Here is a 27,870-nt window from a genome sequence, read left to right as displayed (position 1 = left end):
TGTAAGCATCATCCTCACTCTACAAATGGTCAGACTAAGCCCAAAGTCATAAGGGGATTGGTGTGAGAGTCTGAATTACTGCTCAGCAATATCTAGCTCCCAGTCCCATGCTCAGGCCATGAAAGAATGCCTCACTCATGATACGCCATTGTTTACAATAAAATACCCATTAACAGTTGTCACAGGACTGCATGGGATAATGGGAAAAGTGGGAAACTGTAAAGGAGTTATAATTTTATTTTAAAAAAAAAGTCAAGTTTTATGTGTGGTCACATTCTACATCAACAGTACAAAGGCTCCAGGCTCAGTGGACCATCCATGTTTGACCAAGCATGTTTAGGGATGAACATGAATAGGGATGGGATTGAAGCATGTGCTTAAAACACTTTGCTGTATTGTGGCCAAAATTAGAGTTGTCAGTTTAATGAATTCTACTTATATTTTTTTGTTGTTGTTCTGAAGTTCTAAATGTAGTGTGTGTGTGTGTGTGTGTGTGTGTGTGTGTGTGTTTTTAATTGTTGGATTGATAATTTTTCCTTCAGTACAGTCTTTCAGAAAATTGTGAATATAAAATATACCCACGTATCATGTTAAGTTATATTTCATTGTATTTCATTAAGAATGAAACAGTTTAGGCATAAAGCAGCATACACTTTCTCAGTCTTGTTATTTTAGCTGAAATGTGTAGAATCCAATTGTTTTCATGCTGTTAAATCAGTGCAGAAACTGCTCTTTTCACACATTTCCACAGTATTATCATTTTTTGAGAATTTCGTAGAGTACAAGAATAAAATATTCTATTTCAAATACTGAAAGATGAAATACAATAAAATAGGAAGTCCTGTTTAAAGCTGGATTTTTGTCCTGTTCATTTAATCATAGTAAAAAATTCTTATATCTACATATGCATATAGTTCAATAATGTTAAATGTCCTCTAAATATTGTATAATCCAATCACATTCTGGGATGTCATGTCAGTTATTTCCTGAGTACTATTGCCTGGGGCCAGCGCCAATAAAAGCTTCTGGCCACAATTTTAATAAACTTTTAACCACACAAAATCTTAACTGAAGGCCACTCCTACCCCACCAATAAACATAATCTCATTTTAGAATTCCTCCTAAGTAGAGAGTCAGTGTCACCTAAGAATTCCTCTTCCTGTGCACAGTGGTAATGTTCCATTCTATGTGGACTAACCACTAACTGCCTCTTTAATTCCCAGGCTGTGCCTTGGACTTTGGGACCATACAAGACACACAAAGTACTCCAACATGGATTCCCATCTAAAGTTCTAAATAACAAGTTCTTCCTGGACTGTCCATATGGACTCTAATCGATGGCAGAACCATAACTGCCAAACACATGGATCTTTCAATGGTAGCAAGAAATTTGCTTTCTCTGGGTGACACACTTCCAAGCTACCCACGAGCCTCATTAAGTTTCTCAGAGTAAAGTGGAAAAAAAACTTCTGACTCTTCAGCTAATGTGCTGCTAATGGAAAACTCCTTTCCAGTCACAAACGTGGAAATCCAGCTAGCCCTGTGTATTCCAATGTGGATGAATAGGCACTTACCCTTGCTTGCTGCCAATATCAGACCATCCATGCTGTAGCTCTTTCAGGACAGAGAGACTGAATAGTATGGCCACAGCCAGCAAAGGCTAAAGTGAGGGTCCATTGGTTGAAAAGGGTCCCAACTACTGAAGAAAAAGTAAATAATGATCACTTGCTCCCCATCCTTTCACCTTCATTGTATGGTCCTGACCTCACTCATCACTACTGAGTTAATTTTTCCACCTTTTGTGAGTATAAGTACCCCATGTTCAAGGCAAGGGAGAGTCCTTCAAACACTCCTATGGGAATTCCTCACATGGTGCCTTGGAAAAAAAATAGGTGGGGAGTACCCCATTTCAGGGTGCCTTAGTGTCAGCCTGTGTCAAACTGTTATTCCTGCAGAGGTAGACTCTGACAGTTTAGACATGTAATTAATTAGAAACAAGTGTTTTCTTTCTCTCTCTCTCTGTCATAAAATCAATTTCTAAAAATTGTGTGAATAAATCATTTCTGATTAGCTAATTATATACAAGCCCTTTCTCCCAAAGGAGTTTTATTTTGTTATGTTGAAAGCTGTCACCCTGCTATGCCAAAGCCCATTGACTTAACTCGTCAGAAATAAAGGCAGGTTAAATATCTTTTCCTCTTAACGTAAATGCATTAGCTTCACATCACTTAGTTTTGAAAACATTAAAAATAGTTTCATCTTAAGCCTAAACATTCCTCAGGTAACAGCTGACCAGCCGCCTGTGATACGGATTTATTTCATGATCATCAACTCTTAATTCAGTATACAACTAGGACAAACAGAAGTAAACTGGCCTAGAAGTATTTTTTGGAATTGGAACTTTTGCAAACTATAAATGTTTCTTTTTGTTTTATAGTAGAACAAACACGGTGTGTAAAATATGACAAAACTAGACAGTGCAAACTATTTTAAAAATACACTAATTTGGGTATCAATACTAGACTCTTTATATATGCATAGCTTCCACTAAAGTAAAAGGTTGTGTGTGTAAAAGGCACTGGATCAGTTCTTAATCTTTTTCTAATAAGAAGAGATGAATCCAAGCTAAAAAGTTAAAATCCACATAAAGTTTTCAAACCCTCGGGTTTGGTAATATCCAGCTCCGAGGGTTTGGTTTGGTTCAGTTTAAGAAATTTGTGAAAGTCAAAGCTGGTTCAGATCTTGAAGCTTCCCCCATGTCTCCAAATTCTGAGATATTTGGATTCACACCACTAATTAAGGCCTATCTGAACCAACTCCACTGGTTTTGTCATCGACACAAGGCAAGCAGGACAGACACTAGGAGAGAAGGCAAGAGCAGAGGAAAATTTCCCACAAGTTACAGTAAATGTTAATGAAGAGTTCATTAACTTTAAATATTTCTTTTTGTAAAGAAATAAAAGTAATGTATATGGATTCAATAAGATGATGAGCAAATAAACAGAGCTATTTGGTACTTTTTTCTATTATCATAAGACTTCTAGAATTTGCTGTATAGAAATATAAAACGTACTTTAAAAATGCACTTATCACTGAAAGAAAATAAATGTATTGAAACTGGAGATTGTGATCTACCCCAAAATCTAATAACTGGTGTTTTTGAAGAAGCAACATTGTAGCTAAAGTGAGTTTTTCAAAGTATTAATTGTCCAAAACATCATATTTCTTGGTTTCCTAAAAGTGTGTTGTTTTTCTTTTCTTTTGCAGTAAATGAAGGAGGTATTAAACAGGCATCCAATTTGTGTCCAGATCCTGGAGAACCAGAAAATGGAAAACGACTAGGCTCAGATTTTAGGTAACACATTAACCTTACCATTGTATTATTTCTATAATACATACATTGTTGAGAAACATTAAAATATATATTTTTAAAAGTATACCAAGACCACTGGCCAATCTTTGGTGAATTCTATTTAAAATTAGATGGCAAAATATAGTCCACTATTTATATTTTAGTATTAAGGGTAAAGCTCTCTGCAGCATACTGGGAAATGGTACAAATAGCTGGGGATTTCCAAGGACTTTAATTGAGGAAGGTTATTTAAAATAGTTCTTTCTTAAATACTCAGCTACCTTACTCCTACAAATATAGGGGTTATATGTAGAAATTGAGGCTTTTGTGGGACACTTAAGATAGTTTGAGGGAAGAGGGAGGAAAACAGATAACTTCAGGCTAGTCAAAGTGGTTTCCACTAGCTGACAAATTTCAGGCTCATTCAAAGTACCATTTTAATGGTCATCAGGCAGGGTCAGGACTAGGCAGGCATGCACTGGTGAGGCAAGAGGCAGGCTGCAGTGGTGATAGCTGTCTCAAATCAGTGTAGAAGCAGCTTGCTTCATCTCTTGCAGTCTAGAGAAGTTGTCAGTGTTAGAGTTTCTCCAGCCTACCGGTACACGTCCCCATGTGCACCTACAAGAAGGAAATCCCCCTGTGAGCTGCTGTTGCAGTCCTGGCAATAATGGCGATAGCTGATAATTTTAATAACTGAAACAGGATGTAATGGTTTTGGGGTTGTTGTGAAACATTTTTTTCCTGTCTCTCTCCCTCCCTGATATATAATTAATTTTCTCTCCTTAATTAACACACCAATATGCACTAGAGCAATCTAAGCATCTTATGGAGGGCTAGTGAGAGGATTTGGGGCACACATGAAACTTTACTAACTTGTTTTATTTAAAAACTGTTTGCATATTCCTTTACGCTGTCATAGCTGCCTCCTACAGCACTGGAGCTGAGGTGCATACTCCTTTATAGTCTTGACAATTAACAAAAATGGGTGTTAGCCTTGAAAAAATGAAAACTGGTGCACTTTTGAGGGAAAATAAGAGAGAGGGGATACTAGAGATTTAGGGTGAGATTTTCAAAAGTGCCTAAGTGAGTTAGTTGCCAAAGTCTGATTTAAATTCAATAGGATTTAAGTGCTTAATTCAATTAGATACTTTTTTAAAATCTCACCTTTAGTTTTCATTAAAAAAAAGAGAGAGACCCCAAAGGCCATCTCTTTTACAGGGGGCTCACAGACTTCAGATAAGTCTCTACAGCTCATCATTGGAAGTAAGCTAACAGTCAAAATAAAAATATAAAAGCCAAGCAAACCAACATATTTGCAACTCCCATTTCTGCGAATCCCACAGTGTTCTATCTTCTCTGCAATTTTTTCAAATTATAAACCCATCAGAGCAGGAACCAGCTCTATTTCCTGTGTTTCATAAGACGAAGCACATTGTTGATACTTAAGTCATCGTTAATAATAGGAATACTTCATAATAAGTAGTGCAGCTATAGTGAATTAGCAGGTAAAATCAAGCCAGATGTCAGAAGCAGGTGAGCAGGCTCTCCTGAACCCCTTGAGTATACTGGGTCTGCTATGGGGAGACTGTGGCAATATTCAGCCCTTTTGAAAATGTAATTAGCAGAGGAAGGTAATGGCAGATTGCAAGCAATGCAGATTGTTACATGAACTGTGGTGACAATGGAGGCAGGCAGAGCTCACTCTCTTTATTCCCTGGGATACAGATATTCAACTGATGAGTCTGGTGCAGTGCCAAGGCAGCATTTATTCTTCGAAGAGGTGGTAGGCTGAAGCCTCGGAGCTTGTATATGCACACTGGGGACACAGGGAAGCAGTCAAGTCTAGTTAAAAATAATATTTGGGGAAAAATCCTTCCTGGTGTAACAAGTGATATCTGAGATTCTTGAATAGGAAGGGATTTTAAAAACAAGTTCACTCTTAATTAATTCTACCTTTCCCTCCCGAGCTGAGAAATGAAAAACAGGCTAGTCAATTTATTTCATTAATCCATGCATCTCATGGGATCGTTCTCCCTGCAGGCCCCTGTCTGCCTGCCCTGCATCACAGCAGAATTATCACGTAATCAGCTAACCTATGGGCAAGCAGTAGGCATATGCCTGCAGTAGCTCATCCTACCACTGGTCTGCCGTGGCACCTGATGAGCAGACAGCTAAGCGGACTCTCCTCCTCTTGTCACACCACTCTTCCTGATGGATACCACCAGGAAGGAACAGCCGGATAAAGGAGGAGGAGAAGGCGGTGGTGATAGGTAATTGAACCAACAGCAATGTAGGGTGAGGAACTAGCCTAACCAGCTCCACCAGATTACCCATAGCTACTCCAAGTCATCAAAACAGCTGACCCAGGCATCTTCAACTGATTCCCCACCAACTATCTCTGTCAAAAAGGCCCCTTGAAGTCTGGATGTTGGGCTGCATGCAATGATTGTGTTGGGTGCTTCTAGTGATTGGAGCATGGCGGTGGGATAGGCAGCCAGTGTGCCTGTCCTTCCCACCTTTCACTGCTCTACGCCTTGCACATTGCTGTAGCAACCTGCATAGAGCTTGGAGAGAGAAGCACAGGTTTCAGGAAGGAAGAGTTTTGAGGAGTTTCCAGAAAGTCAGTCTCTTTGCACATGGCTGGAATGCTAGCTGCAAGCATAGAACCTCTGTAAATAGTTCTCTTAATAAGGAGCCAGTTTAATTTTAGAAACATGGAGTCCTCTCCCAAGACAAGGTTCAGGAAATACGGTGGCAGTAGTCAGCCTACAGAGATGCACAGTGAGGAAGAGAGTATGAGTGAAAGGAAAACAAAGCAGCAGCTAGAAATAGATCAGTCAAGCAACACGGAGAGACTCAAGCCACCAGAAAAGCTTGATTCCCAGACAAAAAAAAATTACACAAGCATAGAAGCAGTGGAAATAAGAATCGAGTTATATATCAGCTGGCTATGGGGATAAAGATGAGAAAGTTAATCTGTGGGTAGTTTTGAAAGTTTATTTTTATGCTTGCAATTTAAAGGACAGAAAAAAGAAGAAAATCTCTCTTGTGAGAAGACTGCATTTTCTAATGTTATCAATAGCTATACAGACAGTTACCAGTGTAACTTTCAGAGATTCAGCTGTAGTAATTGTAATGCTAAGAACTAGTTGATTTTCTTTTTCTGATATGTCTCATGTACTTAGATGATTTTCATTTGTCATGGTAGCCTGCAGTATGTAGCCTGCAGTATGTATACGTATGCTTTCTGGAGGCACTATGTTTGCACATGTTCATTATACAAAATAGATAGAACGTAGTCCCAGAATACCACTTAGAATTATACCTAATCAGCCAGGTTTGAGAGCCTGTGATCTACAGTGCTCAGCATTTGTGGCTGATCTGCCAAGTGCCATATTTTACTGTGGCTATAGAGTTCTACTTAAAATAACTATAATATTGGCATTATCTTGTGCATGTATATCTACTGCCATCTGGTATTGAAGTTTGTGTCTCTAGTGGTATAAACACTATTTTTGAAAGTAATTTATAGTTTAAGTAAGAAAGGACAGGTGTGGGATGGAAAGGAGGTTATAACTAGGAACAGTGGGATAAAATTTAGAGCAAGTAATTTAGATAAAAATATCAAACATCCTATCTGAAATCTATTAGAATGTAGAGCAGTTTCACATAGGCAATGGTGGAAGCCCCATTGTTTGGAGAATTGAAACTTGCATTGGCCAAAGTACTAGAAAATATACTGCAAGAAATAATCAAGGAAGGGGCACAGATTAGAAGACCTTCATCTTCATTGTCTTCATGGAGTTTAGACAGCATTTTAAACACAGAATAAGTGGAGAGGAAATCCTATTCAAAACTTGTCATTAATACCTGCATTACCTCCCAGCTCCTCTCTCTGACTTGTACCTCAACATGCTGTCCTGTCTAGATACTTCATTCTTCCCACACCAGATCAGTCCAGACCCTGCTCCAGAGGCTGCCCTCAACCAACACTTCCCCACATTCAATGCATGCACACTTCACACTCCAGACTCTCTGGTTATTCTGCCAAGACCTCTAGAGATCAGGGAGCTTCAGCATCATCTTCTAAGAGGATTGTTGATTGGTTAGTAGGCTGGAGCTTGGCCATCTAACAACTCCTGCCCGGATACCATGCTGACATTGGATGTATACTGTGTCATTAACTCTGGTATTGGCCTGGGGACATCTGTTGAGTCCAGCACCCATGACTTTTGTGTCAATACTGACAGTTTCCACACCATTGGCATACCTGGTGGCATCAGACCAGCTCTGCCTTTTTGTTACAGATTCCTCAGCAGTTCAGGTGCTTTCTGTGACTATGGCTTCTTCCTCATCTTCTCCTGTTGTGCCCATGGCACTGTCTAGTTGGATTGCATGGTTTTGGCACTGTATTCCACACTGACCAAGTGAACTCTGGCTGCAACTCTGCACTCTGTGTCTTTTTCAGTACTGATGAGCTCTTTGGTGCAAACACTATCTTTGACTACAAAAATGTCTGTGCTACAGACCTCATGATCAGGCTTGGTACTGACTTTGTCTCTGGCACTGTCATTTGTTCTAGTACCAGTTGCAAGTATGATGCCTCCAGTATCCAAGGCATTCATCCACAATACTGATGCTATCCTCGTATTGGATCTCAGATGAGGCTGATCATTTCCTTGCCCTGTCTGGGATTGAGTCTCTGTACAATGTCCAGATTCTCTCACTGTGACATTTCTGAAATTAAGTTTGCTGCCTCCATAAGGACAGCATATACACCAGCCTGTTAGGTTAGTTAAAAACTCACACTTCACTTTAATACACAGCACTGAGATGGTTTTGTGGTAAAATAAGACTAAGTTTATTTATAAAAAACAGAGATTTAAGTGATACTAAGCAAGAGAAAAAAAAGACTGGTATGAACAAACACAGTGGTGCAAGTATGGCGATCCAGTCCGGTCCCCTGTACCAGTAAGATATTTGTAGCCAGTACTCTGTACCTGAAAGACATAGGAGGGGCAGAATGTGGAGTCAGCGGGTGGCCCCATGCTGGCAGTTCCTCCGGTGCGGTTGTACCGCCCTGACCCCTGATCCCAGCCCTGTCCACCAACGGGGCTGCTGTACAGACCCCAGACTGGAATCAGAAGAAGCAGCTGCATGAAAGTCTAGAGGCAGGGCTGGGGGTAGTACAGCCATTCAGGAGGAGCTGCCATCATGGGGCCACCTAGCAGCCCCACGTTCTGCTTCTTTCACCGCTGCAATTCTGGAGAGCCCTATGAATCAGAAGTCTCTAGCACAGTGGGAAGAGGACAGAGCCCCCTCCCAGGTAACGTGGGATGGATCATGGGAAGGGGATAGGGAGAGCATGGGGGCCCTGGGCTGGGGGCGGGGTGAGGAGGAGTCCTGCAAGTGGTCACGTGGGGAGGTCACTGTCCCCGCATTTTGGTAGTGCTCCCTCTTTGTGTCCTTCCCATGCATGCAGTGTACTGGTAAGAAATTAATTCTATTCATACCACTGCAAAACAAACAAACAAAAAAACAACAACAGCAACACGTTATGTAGTGTCTAAATTTTGAGAGATTACAGGCTTGGTCTCAAGCAATTTCTCACCTATAGTCAATTCTCTGAGACTTCAACAGATTTGTAGTGGTAAGTGGTGAATGACCAATCTCAGAAGGGAGGGTATAAGTCTATCTCCAAGGACAAAGAGTTTAATAGGCTAGACTTGATGGGGAGAAAGGTTTACACAATTTCATCTTTACAGATGTGCATTGCAAACCATCATGTACTCTTATCAATATATCACTTGCTTAATTTGGGTGCTGTGTCCAAGTTCATAGATAAGTTGACAGAAGCCTCCAGAGAGGAGTTTAATGTATTCATTGTGGATGGCCAACTAGGGGCCAAAACTTTGTTGTAGATGCCTCTAGACATGGCAGATGCTTCATCCAGTATTCTGGCATTAGCTGTGGCCATGAGAACATCTTCACAATTGCAAAATTCCACTATAGCTGCAGATTTCATCCAAGCTTAGATGATTTACCTTTTGGTGATAGGTCTTATCATTTTCCTCCAACAAAAATCAAAGCTACTTTATGTTCATTGGAAATTTATACCCCAGCCACAAGGAGATGCCATTATGGGGGGCATCTGCAATAGAAGCAATATTGCTCACAGAGTATGTTCAGCAAGTTGTCCTTCCCTACTAGACAGCAGGATTTATCCAGGAAAGGACATAGATCACAGAGGAGAAGAGCCTTGGGGGTCTAACTTTAGCCAAACAGATTGTCCTCCATCAACACTGAGCAGGCAGCTATTTTGACTTTCTGGTCCAGGACATCATTCCAGCTATGACCTCCATGCCTCTATTTCCCCAGTTTGGGGACAGGCTGTGTCACTTTTTTGGTGCTTGGCACGCACTAACCATGGGCAAATGGGTCCTAAGCACCCTAAGATCGGGTATGCCTTCGATTCCTGTGGATCCCTCCTTCCCATCCCATTCCTCTTCAGAGGCCCCTCTTATGAGCTACTGCTCCTTCCACAGGTCCAGATTTCATGTGTGCTGGGAGCTGAGAGAGGTCTATCTTCAATTTACGTGGCCTCAACAAATTCATCACATATAAGAGGCTCTGTATGGTGACTTAGCATCGATCCTTCCAATGTTAAATCATTGACTGGTTTGCTGCCCTGGACCTTCAGGATGTTTATTTCCATGTGACAATTATTCTAAGCCACAGGAGGTTTCTGAGGTTTGTAGTGTCAGGTCACCACTATTGGTACACTGTGCTTCTCTTTGATCTGTCTTAAGTGCCTCACATTTTTACCAAATGCATGGCTGTAGTGATAGCATACTTCAGAGAGGAATTTATATTTTCTTGTACCTTGATAATAGTTTGGAGAAAGTCAAGTCCAGAGAATGTGTCCTCTTTCATGTTCAGTTCACATTATGTGTCCTTGATCATCTTTATCTCATTTTGAACAAAGGGAAGTTGACACTGATACCAACTCAGAAAATCAACAAGAAATGCACCCAACCATATTTACTTGCACCTTTCTTTATGGATAGGGAAGTTCATTGTGTTTCCTAGAAATTCAGACTTTGTTTTCCCTTTACAGAAAAAGTTACAGAGAAATGCAGGTCAGGGATGCATTTTAGGACTTCTCAGGCCATATTTTAAACCCTACACTTTTTAAGTCCCGTGAATCCTGTGCAAATTCTGACATATAGAATGTTTCATTCTTCTTCGAGTGCTTGCTCATATCAATTCCAATTAGGTGTGCATGTGCTGCATGCACGATAGTAGGAAGATTTTTACCCTAGCAACACTTGGTGGGTTGCCTGGGTCACCCCCTGGAGTGGCACAATTATGGCGCCGGATATATACCCCTGCCGGCCCATCGGCAGCCCGTGACTGTCGTTGAAACTGTGGAGCATGGTTTAGCTGATCTCCACTTCCCTAGCCTTCCTCATAGTTTCTCTACAGTTAGTTGTTGATAGTTCAGTAGTTTACAGTTATAGTTAGTCTTTAGTCATTTGTGTATAGTTAGCGTATATAGTTGTTGGGAGATCAGGGCTTATCCCCTTTTCTCCACCCCGGTGCCGGGGCTCATGCCTAGGACACCGGGTTTCAAACCGTGCTCGGCATGCCGAAAGCCGATGCCAACGGGGGATCCCCACGACTCCTGCCTTAAGTGCCTCGGGGAATCCAACCTCCCTGATAAGCGCCGCATTTGTAAGGCCTTTAAGCCTAGGACAAAGAAGGAGCAGGACTTTCATTTGAAGCAGCTCCTCATGGAAGCGGCACTTAGTCCAGCACCCTCGGTACCAAGCGCTGAACAAACGTCATCAGTCCGAAGCGCTCCTTCAGCTTCAGAGCGCTCCAGTACCGCGAAAGAGCCCTAGCAACGGCCCTCTCCGGCACCGATGACATCACAGCACCGCTCCTTATCTCCGCGGCCCAGGAAACAGCACAAGACTCTTGCAGCCTCGGCACTATCCATATCTCAGTCGGAGCACCTGTCCAGGTCGGATCGCTCGACTAAGTTATCTGCTGCGGCACCGCTGGTCACGGCACCGTCAATTCCGGTCCCGCAAGGGCCATCAAGTCCGGTGCCCCAAAGCTCCCCGGTGCACACCGTGGTTGAGCTCAGTTTCCCATCCGCTCTGGAGACTTTCTACATCGCGCGTGAATTTATTGCGCTGACGGAGCCCGGACTGCCTCAACCCCCGGCACCACTGATGCGGGTCATACAATCCATAGGCAAGCCTGCCTTGATGAGGCCGCCCTCCGTGGGAGTCACTGAGAGGCACCGATCCAGCTCTTGGTCCCACCGACGATTATGGTCTCACCGCCGATCCCGGTCCCGGCGCTGCTCGCAGTCCCAGCACTGTTCTCCATCGCGGTACCGGTCGCACTCGCGGCACCACTGAGCCTCCTGTTCACCTGCACGGCATACCTGGTACCAATCCAGGTCCCAGCACTGGTCCTGGCACCAGTCCTCCCTCAGCCATTCTCGGCAAAGGAGATCGAGATCCAGATCCGCTACGGTTGTAGGTCCTGGTCCCAATCATGGTACCGACAGAGGTCTCAGTACCATTCCCCGGTGCCATCCCGCGACCTGTCAGCTCGGGACACAGCACCCACTCAAGGACTTTCAGCCCCTCCTTGGCCTTCGAGACACACTTCAGTGTCGTCTCAGGCCAGTAGCGGATATTACATTCAGGGTCATGACTTGGAGACAGCCAGCCACACCTTTGCAGAGAGTCAAGGTCATGAACAGGGTCCCCTCAGTGGTCCTTCTGGACACCTTGGGCATACCGTCAGGCCCAAGGTGTTCTCTCAGCTGCACCATAGTCAGCCCCCTCGGAACACCATGTAGCAGAGGCAACCGTAAGCCGACCCCCTCCATGGTCATGGATGATGCTGCTGTGCCTCCGGCGGACACCCACGCCCCACCTGTGCCTGACGCCGGTCTTCAAGACCTTCACCAGCAGGAGCCCCCGCAGGACCCTTTTGTCCCTGGCCTTTCCTCCTCCTCCTCCTCACCCGATGAGACCGTGGCAGACACATCCTCCTCTGGCCCTCCCCCAATTGACCTGAGGGCTCATCAAGACCTTCTGAGACAGGTGGCACAGAATATGAATTTACAGATGAAGGAGGTCCCTGAGATAGAGGACCCAGTGGTAGACATTTTATCTGTAGACATCCCTACCAGAGTGGCCCTGCCATTTATTCGCACTATCCAAGCTAATGTGGATACAATCTGGCAGTCTCCAGCCTCTATTCCTCCCACGGCCAGAGGAGTAGAGAGGAAGTACCTGGTGCCTTCAAAGGGGTACAAATACCTGCATGTGCACTCCCATCCTTGCTCCCTGGTGGTGCAATCCATGAACGAGAGGGAACATCATGGCCAACAAGTCCAAGGAGGCTAGGCGCCTGGCCTTGATTGGTAGCAAAATTTACTCTGCTGGGGGCCTCCAGCTTAGGGTGGCAAACCAGCAAGCCCTCCTAAGCCGGTATAACTACAAAACATGGACCTCCATGGGGCAGTTCACAGAGTTTATTCCGCAGGATTCCCACCAAGAATTTGCAGCCTTGCTGGAAGAGAGGAAGAAGGTAGCGAGAACCTCCCTCCAATCTTCTTTGGATGCAGCGGATTCTGTGGCTAGAACTCTGGCTTCAGGAGTGGCGATGAGACGCATCTCCTGACTCCAGGTATCAGGCCTTCCACCTGAGCTGCAGCAGACTATACAGGACTTGCCCTTTGAAGGCCAGGGGCTATTTTCTGAGAAAACTGACCCTAGGCTTCAAAGCCTAAAGGACAATAGGATAATTATGCGCTCCCAGGGGATGCATACCCTAGTGACCCAGCGCAGACCCTTCCGCCCCCAGCCTCAGCGTAACTACCCCCCCCAGGCCACAACAGAACTTCGGGAGAAGACATGGCCGGGGTAATTGCAGGAGGCAGTCTGGTTCCCAAGGAGGTGAGAATCAGGGCCCCCCTAAACCACCGGCAGGGCCCAAACAAAACTTTTGAAGGGGCACCCGAGGACGGTGCACCAGCCTCTTTCCCGGATCCTTCTCCACCCTTCTGCAACCGCCTCTCCTTTTTTCCTCCTTGCGTGGTCCCAATTGACCTCAGATTGTTCAGTTCTGCACACGGTGGAATTGGGATACCACCTTCAGTTTTTTTCCCCCCCTCCTTCCCACTCTTCCTCCTCGTCCCTCTTCAGGGGCCCCTCTCACTAGCAGTTCCTCTTACAAGAGGTTCAGATGCTCCTAACTATCAGAGCTGTAGAGGAGGTACCAAAAGACATGAGGGGCAAGGGATTTTATTCCCACTACTTCCTAATCACCAAAGCAAAGGGAGGTCTAAGACCGATCCTAGACCTGCGAGGACTCAGCAAATTCATGATAAAGTTGAAGTTCTGCATGGTATCCTGGGAACCATTATCCTGTTCTTGGACCCTGGGGACTGGTATGCCACCCTCGATATGAAGGACGCATATTTCCACATTGCGATTTACTCACCACACAGATGGTACCTTTGCTTTGTGGTCAACCAGCAGCACTTTCAATTCACGGTCCTTCCATTCAGCCTCTCTATGTCCCCATGAGCTTTTACGAAATGTATGGCCGTCATCGCAGCCTCCCTCCATCGTCGTCGAGTACACGTCTTCCCATACCTCGACAATTGGTTTGTACCTCGGAGCTGCAAGTGCGGCATCATGTGGCTATCGTCAAAGATCTCTTCAGACAAATAGGCCTGATGATCAACATTGAGAAGTCCAGTCTGGTACCCACACAGAGAATAGACTTCATTGGAGTGATCCTGGACTCCAGTCTTGCCAGAGCCTGCCTGTCACAGTCCCGGTTTCAGGTGATGGCAGCAATAATTCAGGGCCTTCACAACTTCCCTACCGTGTCGTCTTGCACTTGTCTCGCTCTCCTAGGTCACATGGCCACCTGCACTTTTGTGACCAAACACACCAGATTACGCCTCCGTCCACTTCAAACTTGACTCGCCTCAGTATACCGGCCAGGCCGCGACAGCCTGGACATAATCCTCACTGTTCCCCAGGACATCTTAGGCTCCTTGGCCTGGTGGCTGACTCCCACCCTGGTCTGTACAGGGATGCCATTCCACCCACTGCAACCTTTGATGGCCCTGACCGTGGACACGTCATCTCTGGGTTGAGGTGCCCACCTCAAGGGTCTCCGTACACAAGGCCTCTGGTTGGCACAAGAACTGACCCTGCACATTAATGTTCGGGAGCTGAAGGTGGTTTGTCTAGCTTGCCTAGTGTTTCAAGAGCATCTCCAGGGCCGTTGTGTTACAGTGTTCATGGACAACACAACGGCCATGTTTTACATAAACAATCAGGGTGAAGCACGCTCCTCCCTCCTTTGTCAGGAAGCCATTCACCTCTGGGAGTTTTGTATAGCACATTCCATTGATCTGTTAGCGTCCTTTCTCCCGGGGGCTCAGAACACCCTGGCGGATCACCTCAGCAGATCCTTCCTGACTCATGAGTGGTTGATTCATCCGGACATCATCCATTCTGTTTCCCAAAGTGGGGCTTTCCCTACATAGACCTCTTCGCCTCTCGCGAGAATCGGAAATGCCACATGTTCTGCTCCTTCCAGGGATGCTCCCTGGGCTCAGTCTCTGACGCATTCCTGATACTGTGGAAAGACCATCTCCTCTATGCCTTTTCACCACTCCCGCTTGTCCTACTCAAGGTCTGCAGAGACAAGGCCCATCTAATTCTGATCACTCCAGCGTGGCTGAGACAACACTTGTACACCACATTGTTCAACCTGTCGGTGACCGATCCAATTCCCCTATCCCTCTGGATGGATCTCATTACACAAGACCACGGCAGACTTCACCACCCAGACCTGCAGTCCCTTCACCTCACAGCATGGATGCTGCGTGGTTAAGCCAGTCCGAGTTACATTGCTCCACCTTGGTCCAGCAGGTGCTCCTGGGTAGTAGGAAGCCTTCCACTAGGTCGACATACCTGGCCAAGTGGAAGCGTTTCTCCTACTGGTGCGCTCAGCATAATATTCTCCCCACACAGGCACCAGTTCCTACTGTCCTGGAATATCTCTGGTCCCTGAAACAGCACGGCCTAGCGGTCTCGTCCATAAAGATACACCTGGCGGCCATCTCCACCTTCCATTCAGAGGAGAGCGGGCGCTCTGTCTTTTCGGACCCCATGGTTTCCAGGTTCCTCCAGGGCCTGGAGCGCTTGTACCCGCAGGTTCGACGTCTGTCCCCGATGTGGGACCTCAATCTGGTTAAATCCAGGCTCATGGGTGCCCCCTTTGAGCCGCTAGCCACCTGCTCACTGCTGTGCCTCTCCTGGAAGATAGCCTTCCTCATCACCATTACATCGGAAAGGCGAGTGTCCGAGCTTCAGGCCTTCACAGCGGACCCCCCATATACAGTTTTTCATAAGGACAAGGTACAGGTGCGACCCCACCCTTCCTTCCTCCCTAAGGTGGTATCTGCCTTCCACGTCAATCAGGACATCTTCCTCCCGGTCTTCTTCCTGAAACCGCATTCCTCACGCTGGGAGCAACAGTTGTATTCCCTGGACGTTCGTAGGGCTCTCGCCTTTTACATCAAAATAACAAAGCCCTTTCAAAAGACACCTCAACTCTTTGTAGCAGTGGCAGACCGGATGAAGGGCCTTCTGGTCTTCTTGCAGCGAATTTCATCTTGGGTGATGTCTTGCATCCGTGCCTGTTATGACTTGGCTCACGTTCCAACTAGCCAGCTCACCGCCCATTCTACTCGGGCTCAAGCTTCATCTGCCACCTTCCTGGCCCACGTACCCATCCAGGAGATATGTTGGGCAGCTACCTGGTCATCTGTGCACACCTTCACGTCACACTATGCATTGATGCAACCGTCCAGAAATGACGCGGCATTTGGTTCAGCAGTGTTGCATTCTGCGACATCTCAGTCCTACCCCATTGCCTAGGTAAGGCTTGAGACTCACCTAATTGGAACCGATATGAGCAAGCACTCGAAGAAGAAAAGACGGTTACTCACCTTTGTAACTGTTGTTCTTCGAGATGTGTTGCTCATATGCGTTCCAAACCCGCCCTCCTTCCCCTCTGTCGGAGTAGCTGGCAAGAAGGAACTGAAAGGCTGATGGGCCGGTAGGGGTATATATCTGGTGCCATAACAGCATCACTCCAGGGGGTGACTCAGCCGACCCAAGTGTTGCTAGGGTAAAAATCTTCCGACAATTGTGCATGCGGTGCGCGCACACCTAATTGGAATGGATATGAGCAACACATCTCGAAGAACAACAGTTACATAGGTGAGTAACCGTCTTTTACTGTCTGAATTCCCTGTGTAGGTAATGGTTCAGTAGCTATCAGATTAATTTAGTGTTTTAGGGCTGTGCTGCTTGAGTCATCTTGTCTTTTTGCTTTATAGTGGTAGCTCTTTTAACAAGTTTTTATTCTGTTCCCCAGTTCTGGACACTGTGCAGTGGCTTCTTTATTTTTAGATGTAATCTATTTGAATCTTTTAAGCCTTTTAAAGTTGATCTTCTGTGTGTGCTATTTTCAGGTTTATTCATTTCCTTTTCCAGAATGGTATTTCATCACCCACCTCTTATTAACTACCTTCATCACTTCTCACACTGTCTATGATATAGTGCAATACTGTTGTTTTTTTTTTAATTTCCCCACCCTATTTATACTTACAAGATAAATATATGTTAGCAGAGGAACATTTAATTTCCAATCTCATGTAGCCAGCTGAGACTGACTACTACATAACCCTGACTTCTGAAAAAGTATGACTCTTAATTATATCTTCTGAGATACATTCATATACTGATTTTGGGTCAATATCTTCAAAATCATATGATTTTGACTGAAATCTCCACTTCTCTCACCCATCTATAAGTCTAGATTTTCATGACCTCACTATTAGAGTGGTTTGTCCCTTCATATCCATGATACTACTAAGATCATCTTCCTGATCCATCATTGAGACTGTGTCACCCACTTTTTGAGCCACCTACACTAGCTTCTTCTCTTCCATTGCCTAACCTGCAAGTTTTTTGTCCTTATCAACAAGGTCGTTACCAGCAGAGATCCTCCCTTCGTTTTCATTTTTGCATGTCGCTGAATTATCTGCTGCCACCTCCACTCACCAAGCAGCCTTCATCGCCTGTTTATTCTCCTCTTCCAAAAGCACCTTCACACTTTCTGCCAAGCTACTCCTTATGCATGGAAGGCCTTTCCTGAACTAGTCCATCAAGCTATTGTCCTGCTGTCATGAGTTTCTCTGAGTTGCTTGTCTAGGTTTATCTATCATCATCGATATTATTATTATTTTATGTTTAATTATGGCCCAGAAGCTCCTGGTTACTGTGACTCCAGAGTATTTCATGATGTCCAGGTGTGTTGTTGCAGGGATTCCCTCATTGTTGCACCCCCTTTAGTCCTTGTGGTGCCACAGCAGTCTGACATTTGATGTGGGCTAACCCAGCAGCCAGGTCACTGCTCGATCTATTCCCCTTCCAGGGTTAACAGAAAAGTATCTGAAACAGGAAACCTCAAAGTCTAATGGCTTTTGCTCCTGGTCCTCAATCTCCATCTGGGGCTTGTGCTACTTGACCTCTTCTCTGTCTGATGCCTGTACTTCCCTCCTAGTCTGGGGAAGAATGGAGGAAACTGAGCCACCCTCTCCTCTGGATTCCAGCCCAAGAATTCAGGTGGTTAAGGACTTAATCCCTCTGCCATTTTCTTTGGGCTTCTTCTACCTTTGCCCAGCTTCTTAAAATCTTCCCCAGGACTTTGGAGCCTCCTGGAAACTACTTCTTCTTTGCCAGTTATGGTGGTGCTCCTTCAAAGCTATTCCAAGCCTTTGTCGCAGCAACTGGACTGTGATGAGTAACTGCATTTGTTGCCCAAGAGTAGTCAGTCTTTCCTGTCTCTGAGCAGGAGCTTCCCTCCTCAGCCCTCTTTCCTGGAGCTGGTTTGCTTCTTGCCATAGGATAGTATATCTATCCCTCTTTTAAACAGAAGCCCCTTCTTCAGCCCGCTCTTTTTCTCAAGAGCTGGAAGTTATATAGTGTCAAGCAATATTTCCCTCCTTCAAGCAGGAGTTCCCTCTCAGCCCTCCAACAGGAGCTAGGGTTATCTCTCAGGCCTCTTTGCCTTAGGTTAATCAGTCTTATCCTTCTTCAAGTGGAAGTTCCACCTCCAGCCCTCTTACCATTTGTGGCTCAGGTTGTGCCAGTTCTCTTCAGCTGAATACTCTTCTAATTAACCTTTTCCTTTTGGGAGGTTCAAAAGGCGAGTCTTCTCTGACTGGTGTCTGCCTGCTGTGATGGAGGGAGGTGGCTTTTGAGCTGGTTCCTTTTTCCAACTGCTGCTCAGCTGGTTCAGTGAAAGGAGAGCCTTGTCCTATCCTCTCTGCAAGGCTTTGGTCCCTTAAATGTACAGTATCAGGATTTCTTCCCCAATAGCCATTCTTTAACAGGACCCTTATATCTATTAGGGCCATACCATGGGGTGGGGTGGGATGACCACTATTCACTACTACCTTAGATGGAAGACTAACCCATGACACTCCCTAAACTGGAACAGGGCCCAATTGTGTTAGGTCCTAAAGCAATTTGAAAAGTATCCTAATTTTCTATGAGCTTCACTCCTCTTTCTTTGGTATAATTCTTCCTTAATAATTAGCTCCATCATGTGTGTACTTTAAATTTCAATAGTTGAAAAGGAAAATGTGAGCTGTGCATTCTGCACTTGCAGCCACTCCAACAGGATCTTTTGCCTGTCAACTGAATTGAAACAGGCAATAAAGAAATAAAGCATATTACAACAATCAAACATGTGCACAAATAAGGAATGCAGTGCTTACTCTTTAAAGGCCAGATCTTGCAAGGCACTGAATGCTCTGAACTCTCTTTCACTGCAACAGGAGTTCAGAGCATTCAGATTCTGGCAGAATCAGCTTTAGATTTATAAGAGCTGAGTCAAACGAGCAGATTGAGTGAGCTCTTCTCCCCTGCTCCAGCCTCTTTGTACTGAGTAAAAGGCTCAGAGCAATGTAAAGGAGCCCTAAAAGCAGGGGCGGCTCCAGGACACAGCACGCCAAGTGCATGCTTGGGGCAGCAAGCTGCGGGGGGGGCGCTCTGCCTGCACCGCGAGGGCGGCAGGCTGGCTGCCTTCGGTTGCTTGCCTGCAGAGGGTCCGCTGGTGCCGCGGCTTCGGAGGACCTCCCGCAGGCACGGGACCAGCAGACCCTCCGCAGGCAAACCAGTGGAGGCAGCCTGCCTGCCGTGCTTGGGGCGGCAAAATCCCTAGAGCCGCCCCTGCCTAAAAGCCCAATATCTAGCCGTGGAGGATTCCCCTAGTGCAGGAACTATGGAAGACAGTTGTAAGGCTGTCTCCTGAGGACCCTCTCACAAGTTCTGGCATGCTGGGGGCAAGGCTGGGGGCTGGAGGGGCATGCCAGGGGCAAGGCTCTAGCATGCAGTTGTGAAGATTTCAGGCCACACTGTGGCTCATCAGGCAGCCCTGGGAAGCTGCCATAAATTAGATGGGGGACTGTAATTATGCTGGGGGCCACTCCAGCGCAGAATCACACAGCATCTCACCCGTTGTATAGAGGAGCCTGTATACCAGATCCAGGTGAGCTAGAATCCCATTATATGGAAGCAAGAATATTTTTTAAAGAAAATTTAGTTAAGAAGAATGAATGAGTGATGATGAAAATGGTGTCTGATTTGTAAAATTAACAAATGCAGCTTGCTGTTTTTTTCAATATAAAAGGTATTCTGTACCATACAAAAGCAGCAAAGAATTCTGTGGAACCTTATAGACTAACAGACGTTTTGGATCATGAGCTTTCGTGGGTGAATACCCACTTCATCAGATGCATCTGACGAAGCGTGTATTCACGCATGAAAGCTCATGCTCCAAACCGTCTGTTAGTCTATAAGGTGCCACAGGACTCTTTGCTGCTTTTACAGATCCAGACTAACACGGCTTCCCCTCTGATACCTGTACCATACAATGCTGAATAAAAAATAGCAAATACTGACATGAAAAAACTTAAGGATACAAGTGAGCAACTATGCAAAGATGAGAAAATATTTTACATTTTTACAAAGGCAACAAATATTTTATAAAACATACCAAAATGTGTATTATAACTAAAGATTACTCCCCTACCTTGCTATTGTTGAATATGGGGGGTGGGAAATAAAAAGTTTGCAAAACTGGTGGTACAATAATAATGAATGTATTGAGACACAATATAACCTGTTTGAAATAAAAGGTTTATTATGTGTAATAGTGCAGAGGTGGAAAGTACATAGTGGGTTACATGTTCAGTATTTTAAAATTTTGATTGACCCTGAGAGTGCAATTATTTTAGGCCCTGTTTAAAGAAGATACTTAAGCATGTATATAATTATAAGCAGACAGTTAGTTATTTTAAGTCAGTGAGTCTGCTCACATGCTTAAATACCTTGCTGCATTTGAGTTATATAATGTGCCATTATTATTATTGTTGCTGTTAAATAGTTATATTATGCTGGCACCCAGAAGCCCCAGTTAGGATCAGGATTTCATTGTTTTAGGCATTGTGCAACACATAGAATTAGTTTCTTTCCTGCACAGTTTATAATCTAAGAAGATAGTTTTTGTTAATCAAGGGTAATGAAATTAATATGAAATATATGATCTTGAGTAACACAAAATTAAACAAGTTTTAGACAACTACTGTGGTATATAATTCTTTATTTAAAAAGAACACTGTATATATTACCAAAAAGAAATGACAACAGAAGTATAGTGGGTACCATTTGGAAATAGACATTTAGTCCATTATGTTTACTTTCACATCAGTGTGTTATAAGCTCCATGAACTAGTTTTTTTGTTCTGTAGTAGTGAGGAGAACATAACTGAGGCTCCTAGGTGCTATGATGATACAAATAATAATTTGTAATTTGGAATAATTGTGGTATATCCAATACATAGAATGGAAAATATCACATAAACATGGTATATTTTATTTTCTGTCATATATGTTTTCCTGGAAATTGAAATAAAGCAAAAACCTGTCAATATCTCAATATTTTTTTTAAATTAAAAAAATATATAAGAATCACTGTCTTCCTGCTTTTCAACTTCTGCAGAGTTCTGCTATGCCCTCATCCCAGATCTTCTGGGAATATTGTGTTCTTTTGTATTTCTCAAATAAAAATGTAAAAACTCTTTTAGACCCAAATCATATAAGTATTTACATATTTGAGTAGCTTTATGTATGTCGGTAGTCACATTCGGTTAGTGGAGCTGCTCACATATATAAAAATATTTTGTGATGATGTGGTCTAAGTTTCATCACAATTTTTTTTACCTCTGAAAAGAGAGGTAACATGGGGAAGAGGAGAAGGTGATGATACTCTTCCAAACTCCTCCCACAAAATAAGGTACACCCATGTGAGTTGCTAAAATGTGATGGCATTATAGTAGATTGTGAGGATATTCAGAATATGATACAGCCTGACACTTGGCTCCTCCTCAGGGGGCTGTTAGTATGCTCATTGGGCTTTGCTAGTGTCTTTAATATTGTCTCCTTGACTAGGGGATGAGGGGTGGAGGTGGGGAGGGAGGGAAATAAGTGGTGGTATTTTTCCAAATACCACCCACTTGTAGAACCAAAACAAAATGTCACTTACAATACATTGTGCTGATCTGTGATTCTCCCACATCTTTCTTACATCAGGAATGAAGTTGTTAACAATGTTGACATTAAAAAATGTCATTACTGGATATTTGACTTAACATCTCACTGAGGTGAATGGGGCAGCTTACATCATTGAGTTATTGTTCCAGGCTCTCTGCAGCCTCACATGGATGTTTCTATGTGGTTTACATTTGGTCACATTTTTTAGTTGTTCTTCACAAACAGCTAGAGACTTTTTTTTTTAAATTAAATTTCTGATTCTAGAGAACAAGATAGTGGTTTCAGAATACCATATTAGGTCCATGCTGGCTGTTTTTGACTTCTGTTTTCTTTGTTTTATGGAAACAAGAAGGGACCTTTATCTTTAAGAGCAAAAACACAATCGCAATATGTTTACAGGTTGTGTTGGTTTCCTCAACATTTTTTTTTGTCAGCTTTCCATTGTTTGATTCCTGTTTCCTTCTCTGCAAAGTTTGAAGCACCAAAGGTTACCTCCATATATAAAAAACAAGCAAGCAGTATCCTTTTGAAGCCAATATTAACATCATTTCATGAATAATAGCAATCACAGATGTCCCAAAGTTGCTTTTTTTAGTTTTCTCCTGTTCTCTTCCATTATGTTAAGAAATGTCTGCCAGATTAAATAAGTGATTTTTTTGTGTCCATTTGGAACTCCTGTTGCCTCATAGTCATAATGTTCCCTGCATTTGTGACACTTGATACGATTTTGGTTAAGAAAGAAGAGTATTAATTATTTGTAAATCGCACCTCAGTATATTCTTTTTTCCTCACTCTGATTTTAGCTTGGGAACAACAGTGCAATTCTCCTGTGATGAAGACTATGTGTTGCAGGGGGCAAAAAGTATCACCTGTCAGAGAATAGCTGAAGTGTTTGCTGCATGGAGTGATCATAGACCCATGTGTAAAGGTAAAGACAAATTCTTAAACTATTATCATGGTTTATTGGTTTTCACAATTACTCTTTTGCATTATTTTACAATTGAAATGATGTCACACTGAAATAATGTCACATTGTTTCTTCTTTTTTAAAAAATATATATCAATGTTTTCTCTCCTCTTTTCCTTGTTTCTTTAATCAGCGATCCTTTTTTGTTTAAAATGCATGTGGTATTACATTTGTTTACCATTTCTTGAATAAAACCTGACAAATACAATTGGTTTTCATTGGAGGCTTCCTACCATAAATGAGAGCCTAATGGCAGACATTCACTTCAGTAAATAAGTAAAACAGATGACTGTTCAGTGACCTATGATACAAATTTCATGTTTCAAATTTGTGATTATTGTGTATGCAATCACTAGTTCATAATGAATGTCCCATATTTCAAAACTGTACTGCTTGAATGGTTGAAATCCATCATGAAGATTGACCTTTGGGTCAACTCTAATGGAAAAGTTAAATGTTAGGATTTCAATTTTTTGGTGCTCAGCAACCCATGATGAAAGAATGTTCCAAATTTCAGTATTCTAGGCCAATGGGAACATGAATGTTAATTGTGTCACTTTGCCATACTCTATATGGTATATGTTATATTAAATAATATTATTTCATAACTTGACAAAATTAAGAAGAATAGCTTCGAACAAAATGAAAGGACTTTGCATGAGGTACTGAATTTTGTCACTATATCCATGGGCTGGAAAGCCTGGTGATGAGAGAGAGAGAGAGAGAGAGTGTGTGTGTGTGTTTGTGTGTGTGCGCGTGTGTGTGTGTTGGAGGGAGAGAGAGAGGAGAGCGCGCAAGCAAGCAGACAAACAAACAGGGACAGGAACTGAGCTCAGACCAAAAAGAGCTTGGGGACTGACAACTTCAGGTGGAGCAGGTTGACAGAGAAAGATCTCTGTAGCTGAAGAACTGGAGCAAAGTATGGCTTGTTGAATTATGATTTTTAGACTTTATGTTGAGGCCTATTTGAACAATTGTTTGAATTATTTTGTGATTAAGGGCTCTGAAGGTTGTGTGAATTTTTATTGATATTAAACCAGCCCTAGAAAGAGGGTGCTGTGAGTTGTAACAGAGGCTGTCTGGAGTATTTGAGTCCCACAAAATGGGACTCATAGATGCCTGTATTGTCGCACCTAACCACAAGGGGCTGTTCAATAAGTGGCTACACCATTACAGTCACTCTACTAGAATGTCGATTGTATATTGTCACTGTCATTTATTTTTTCACTTAAAAAATTCTATTAACGTCGTAAAATGTTATCAACAGTAATGTATACCTATAACACTAAGATACATGCATGCCATTCAGGAAATTCTGAAAGGCATTACCAACTACCTTTTTTGTTTTTTCAGTCAGATGTCCTTCAGCCACCTGCTAACTGTCAGTAAAGACATTTCTTCGCATTTCTCTGTGCAGTATGCCTTTAGAAGTATAGCAATAAATTTCTGTATAAATTAATATAAAGGAAAACCAATATCTGGGATTTATCCTTGAGAATTTCTACAAATGTAACTACAGTGAAGAATGCATTGTGCAATCATAAACATTTGAATAATAATGTAAAATAAAAAGGAAGTTTAACAACCAAGCTAAAAAAAAAAGAAGTTTATATCCAGGGGGAAAGCTAGAGATGCTGATTGTCTTTGTACATATATATAGGTACCATGTTAACTAAATATCTCACAAGACCAATTAATTCAAGGGTAAAATATGTAACTGATAATTGAAGAGAGAGTGTCATTTACATCTTTGAGTTTTCCTACTTAGTAAAAGTAGTACATGCTTTTTCCAGAGCAGATGATGCATAGTAAGAAAGTTATTAGCAGTTAATATAGTGACATATGGTGAAAAGACAAATAAACAGATAATATAGATATAGCAGTTTGTCATACAGCACATGCTTTATAGTGTTCATTAGTTTCATTAAAAGTACCTTTGACACAAATTTGGTTTATTTTGTGGATTGATTAGCAGTTTTTGTTATACTCTTGAATTGAATAGAGTCTTCAGATTATAAATTAAGTTTTTTCTACACATTAATAATAATTGGCTCTTTGAAGGTCTATATGTGAAGTGTAAAACAAATATTTTAGAGGAATCACTGTTAGCACAAATACCATTTTGATAATAAAGGTGCCATGGGAGTAACTGCAGAAATATATGTACGCCTCTTTTGTAAATATACATTTGTGTGCACAAGCAAGCATTTGGACAAACAAAGCAAGCAATTGTGCAATAAATAGATTCTTTCATGTGTCAGTGAAGGGTTCTGTAGGTGCAGCGGGTACAGTTATATTTTAAAAGATGCATCTGTTGCTCTCCTTTAAAATTTCAACTGAATGGTTTTTCAGTATCATGTCCGATGTCCTCCCTAGATATAATCTCTTATAGCTTTTTGTTAATTTACATAAATTATTATATCTTTGCAAAACCAATTGAAAGTATACTTTTGAAAAAATTGCAATTTGAATATTAACAATTAGTTAAATTTATGTTCTGGGATTGCTCTGAAAAATTTTAAACTAAAAATTTCCAATTCCATTAGATTCATTTGATTCAACAACATAAATCCTTCTAACTGGTTCTCATATGAGCGCCTGAGTATAAATCTGCCTGATAAAAATGGAAGTGTTAGCTTACTTTAGAAGTTAACAAAAATACCAGCTGGAACTGGCATAGGATCATATTTGTTAAAGTAAAAGTTATAATGAGTCTGAAGCATTTCTGCAGGAGAAATAAAACTAGGTACTCTGAAGAGAGAAAAAAACTGAGACATCACTTAAAATATAGACAAACACATACTGCTGTAGATTATGAATTTCCTTTAACCCTTAAGAAAAGGACTAATTTTCAGACTGTTTCCTGGTAGGGCAGACTAATTTCTGAACCCGCTGGTCTCTGGCAGACACTATAAAGGAAGAGGCAGAGTTATGCTGGAAGTCTTATTTCAGCTGGCCCTGCCTTGTCCCTACTGACAATTATCTCTGCTTTTTGGCCTACTTTTCCAATGAGTCCCACCATCTTTCACCAATATATCCAGGACGTAGGACCGGCGTAGGGGTTTAAGCGCCCTAGGCGCACGGCAATTTCGCCGCCCCGCGCGCTGGTCCCGCGGCTCCGGTGGAGCTGCCTCAGTGGTGCCTGCAGAGGGTCTGGTGCTCCGCGGCTCCAGTGGAGCTGCCACAGTCATGCCTGCAGGCGGTCCACCGGAGCCGCGCAAGGAGCCGGCCGTCCACAGGCAGGACTGCGGCAGCTCCACCGGAGCTGTCTGCCACCCCATCCGGCAAAACAGCGCCCACCAATTATTCTGGCGCCCTAGGCGATTGCCTAGGCTGCCTAAATGGTAGCGCCAGCCCTGTCCAGGAGGCTGGTTGGCAGTGAGGAAATAGTGGAAGGAAGTAGAAGGCACTCTCCCTGCTGCATTTCTGAGGGCACTTTGAATGCTCACAAGCCAGGAGGGTAGCAAGACATTTTTGGAGAGAGAAGGAAGGAGTGCAAGGGTGGAGTTGGAAGCAAACCTCAACTTTGTGTATGTGGAAAGAGGTGGGGTTCACTGAAGTGGGCAGTTTCTGAGGGTACATTGCTTATCCTTCACACCCAGGAGGATATGGGATACTCATCCTTTCGGTGCTATGGATTAAGTTATATATAGAAATTTGAAAGATTTAGAGTTAAGACCAAATTAGAACACTGGATGTGAATGCCATACTCTCCAAACTTTGGGAAACCAATCCAATTTTTTGACAATACCCCAAATCTAATTTTAACAAAGAATATTCTGTTCTTGTACATTTAAAAAAAAAAAAGAAGAAGCTGCACTGTTGTAATGAGATACTGCTCTTACATTGTGTGAGATATGTCATACCTTTTCATCTGAAATCTTTATTGGTAGCGCCACACAGAGTACACTGGAAGTCATAAAAACATCAATTGCTGTGTTGAGGTTCAGATCTGAAAGAAATGCTTGCAAACATCCAGCATGGCACAAGGAAATGAAATAATCTGACAATCTGTATCCTGGGGGATTCCGGGAGTAGTTAGGGATCAATGAATACCTCCAAACTGTGCACATCTTTGACACCTGATTTCAACAAATTCTCTTAAGAACAGATCAGAAACCATAACTGCCACACCCTCAAGATCATTTCCCAGTGTATTTTCATCACCTACCCTTTATCTGCATTGAGAGTTTGTCATCTTGGCCAAACCCAAGACCTCACTGTGACCAGACATTGGGAAAGCACTGACACCACACCTTCTGAGTTTGACGAAGATACTGGTGACACTGCAGCTCATATAAGGATGCTAGTTCCCTTATCATCTAAAAAAAATGTTGACTAGAAAGATGACTGAACAAGAGCCTTGCTACAGGATTGCTTTCTCAGGCAGATATGTAAACCACCCTCTGGAATCTGAGAGAGGACAATTCAGGTCATTATATAGAAAAATCCTCCAGTGCAGAAAGGAACTGCAAACAAGATAGCAAATCTTCATGACAAAAGGGCCTCACCACAACCACAGTAGTTGGTGAGATGGCCAGTGCCAGGCACTGGATTCTTGAATAAAGGTTTAATGAATGTTCTTTTGGGAAAAGCTTGCTTGTTTTTATATGTTGTCTTGGTCTAGTAGTGGTTGATGCTGGTTGATAAACTATTTTGTGTTTATTTTCTTCTGTTTTCTTCTAGGACATTAACAGATTGATCCCTTAAATTTGACCTGATGTTTGAGTAAATGACATAAGTGACAAGAAACTTCTTTTGTTTTGTTTTTTATGAGCAATTTTATTTTCAGTTCAAGAATTCTTCCA

At 43.0% G+C, this 27,870-nt stretch overlaps 1 protein-coding gene across 4 annotated transcripts in view; it reads left to right on the top strand.

Moving 5' to 3' along the window:
• CSMD3 (CUB and Sushi multiple domains 3) overlaps nucleotides 1-27,870 on the top strand; it is a 1,198,342-nt gene that overhangs the window by 464,492 nt on the left and 705,980 nt on the right. For all 4 annotated transcript variants that reach the window (XM_050940462.1, XM_050940461.1, XM_050940464.1 and 1 more), the window contains 2 exons: nucleotides 3,268-3,355; nucleotides 22,899-23,023. In XM_050940462.1, the coding sequence (XP_050796419.1) occupies nucleotides 3,268-3,355; nucleotides 22,899-23,023 (213 nt within the window). The remainder of the gene's footprint in view (nucleotides 1-3,267; nucleotides 3,356-22,898; nucleotides 23,024-27,870) is intronic.

Source organism: Gopherus flavomarginatus, chromosome 2 (genome assembly GCF_025201925.1).
Source record: "Gopherus flavomarginatus isolate rGopFla2 chromosome 2, rGopFla2.mat.asm, whole genome shotgun sequence".
Taxonomy (NCBI): domain Eukaryota; kingdom Metazoa; phylum Chordata; order Testudines; family Testudinidae; genus Gopherus; species Gopherus flavomarginatus.
Note: the sequence above shows the minus strand (reverse complement) of the source record. Positions and strands in the feature narration are given on the sequence as shown.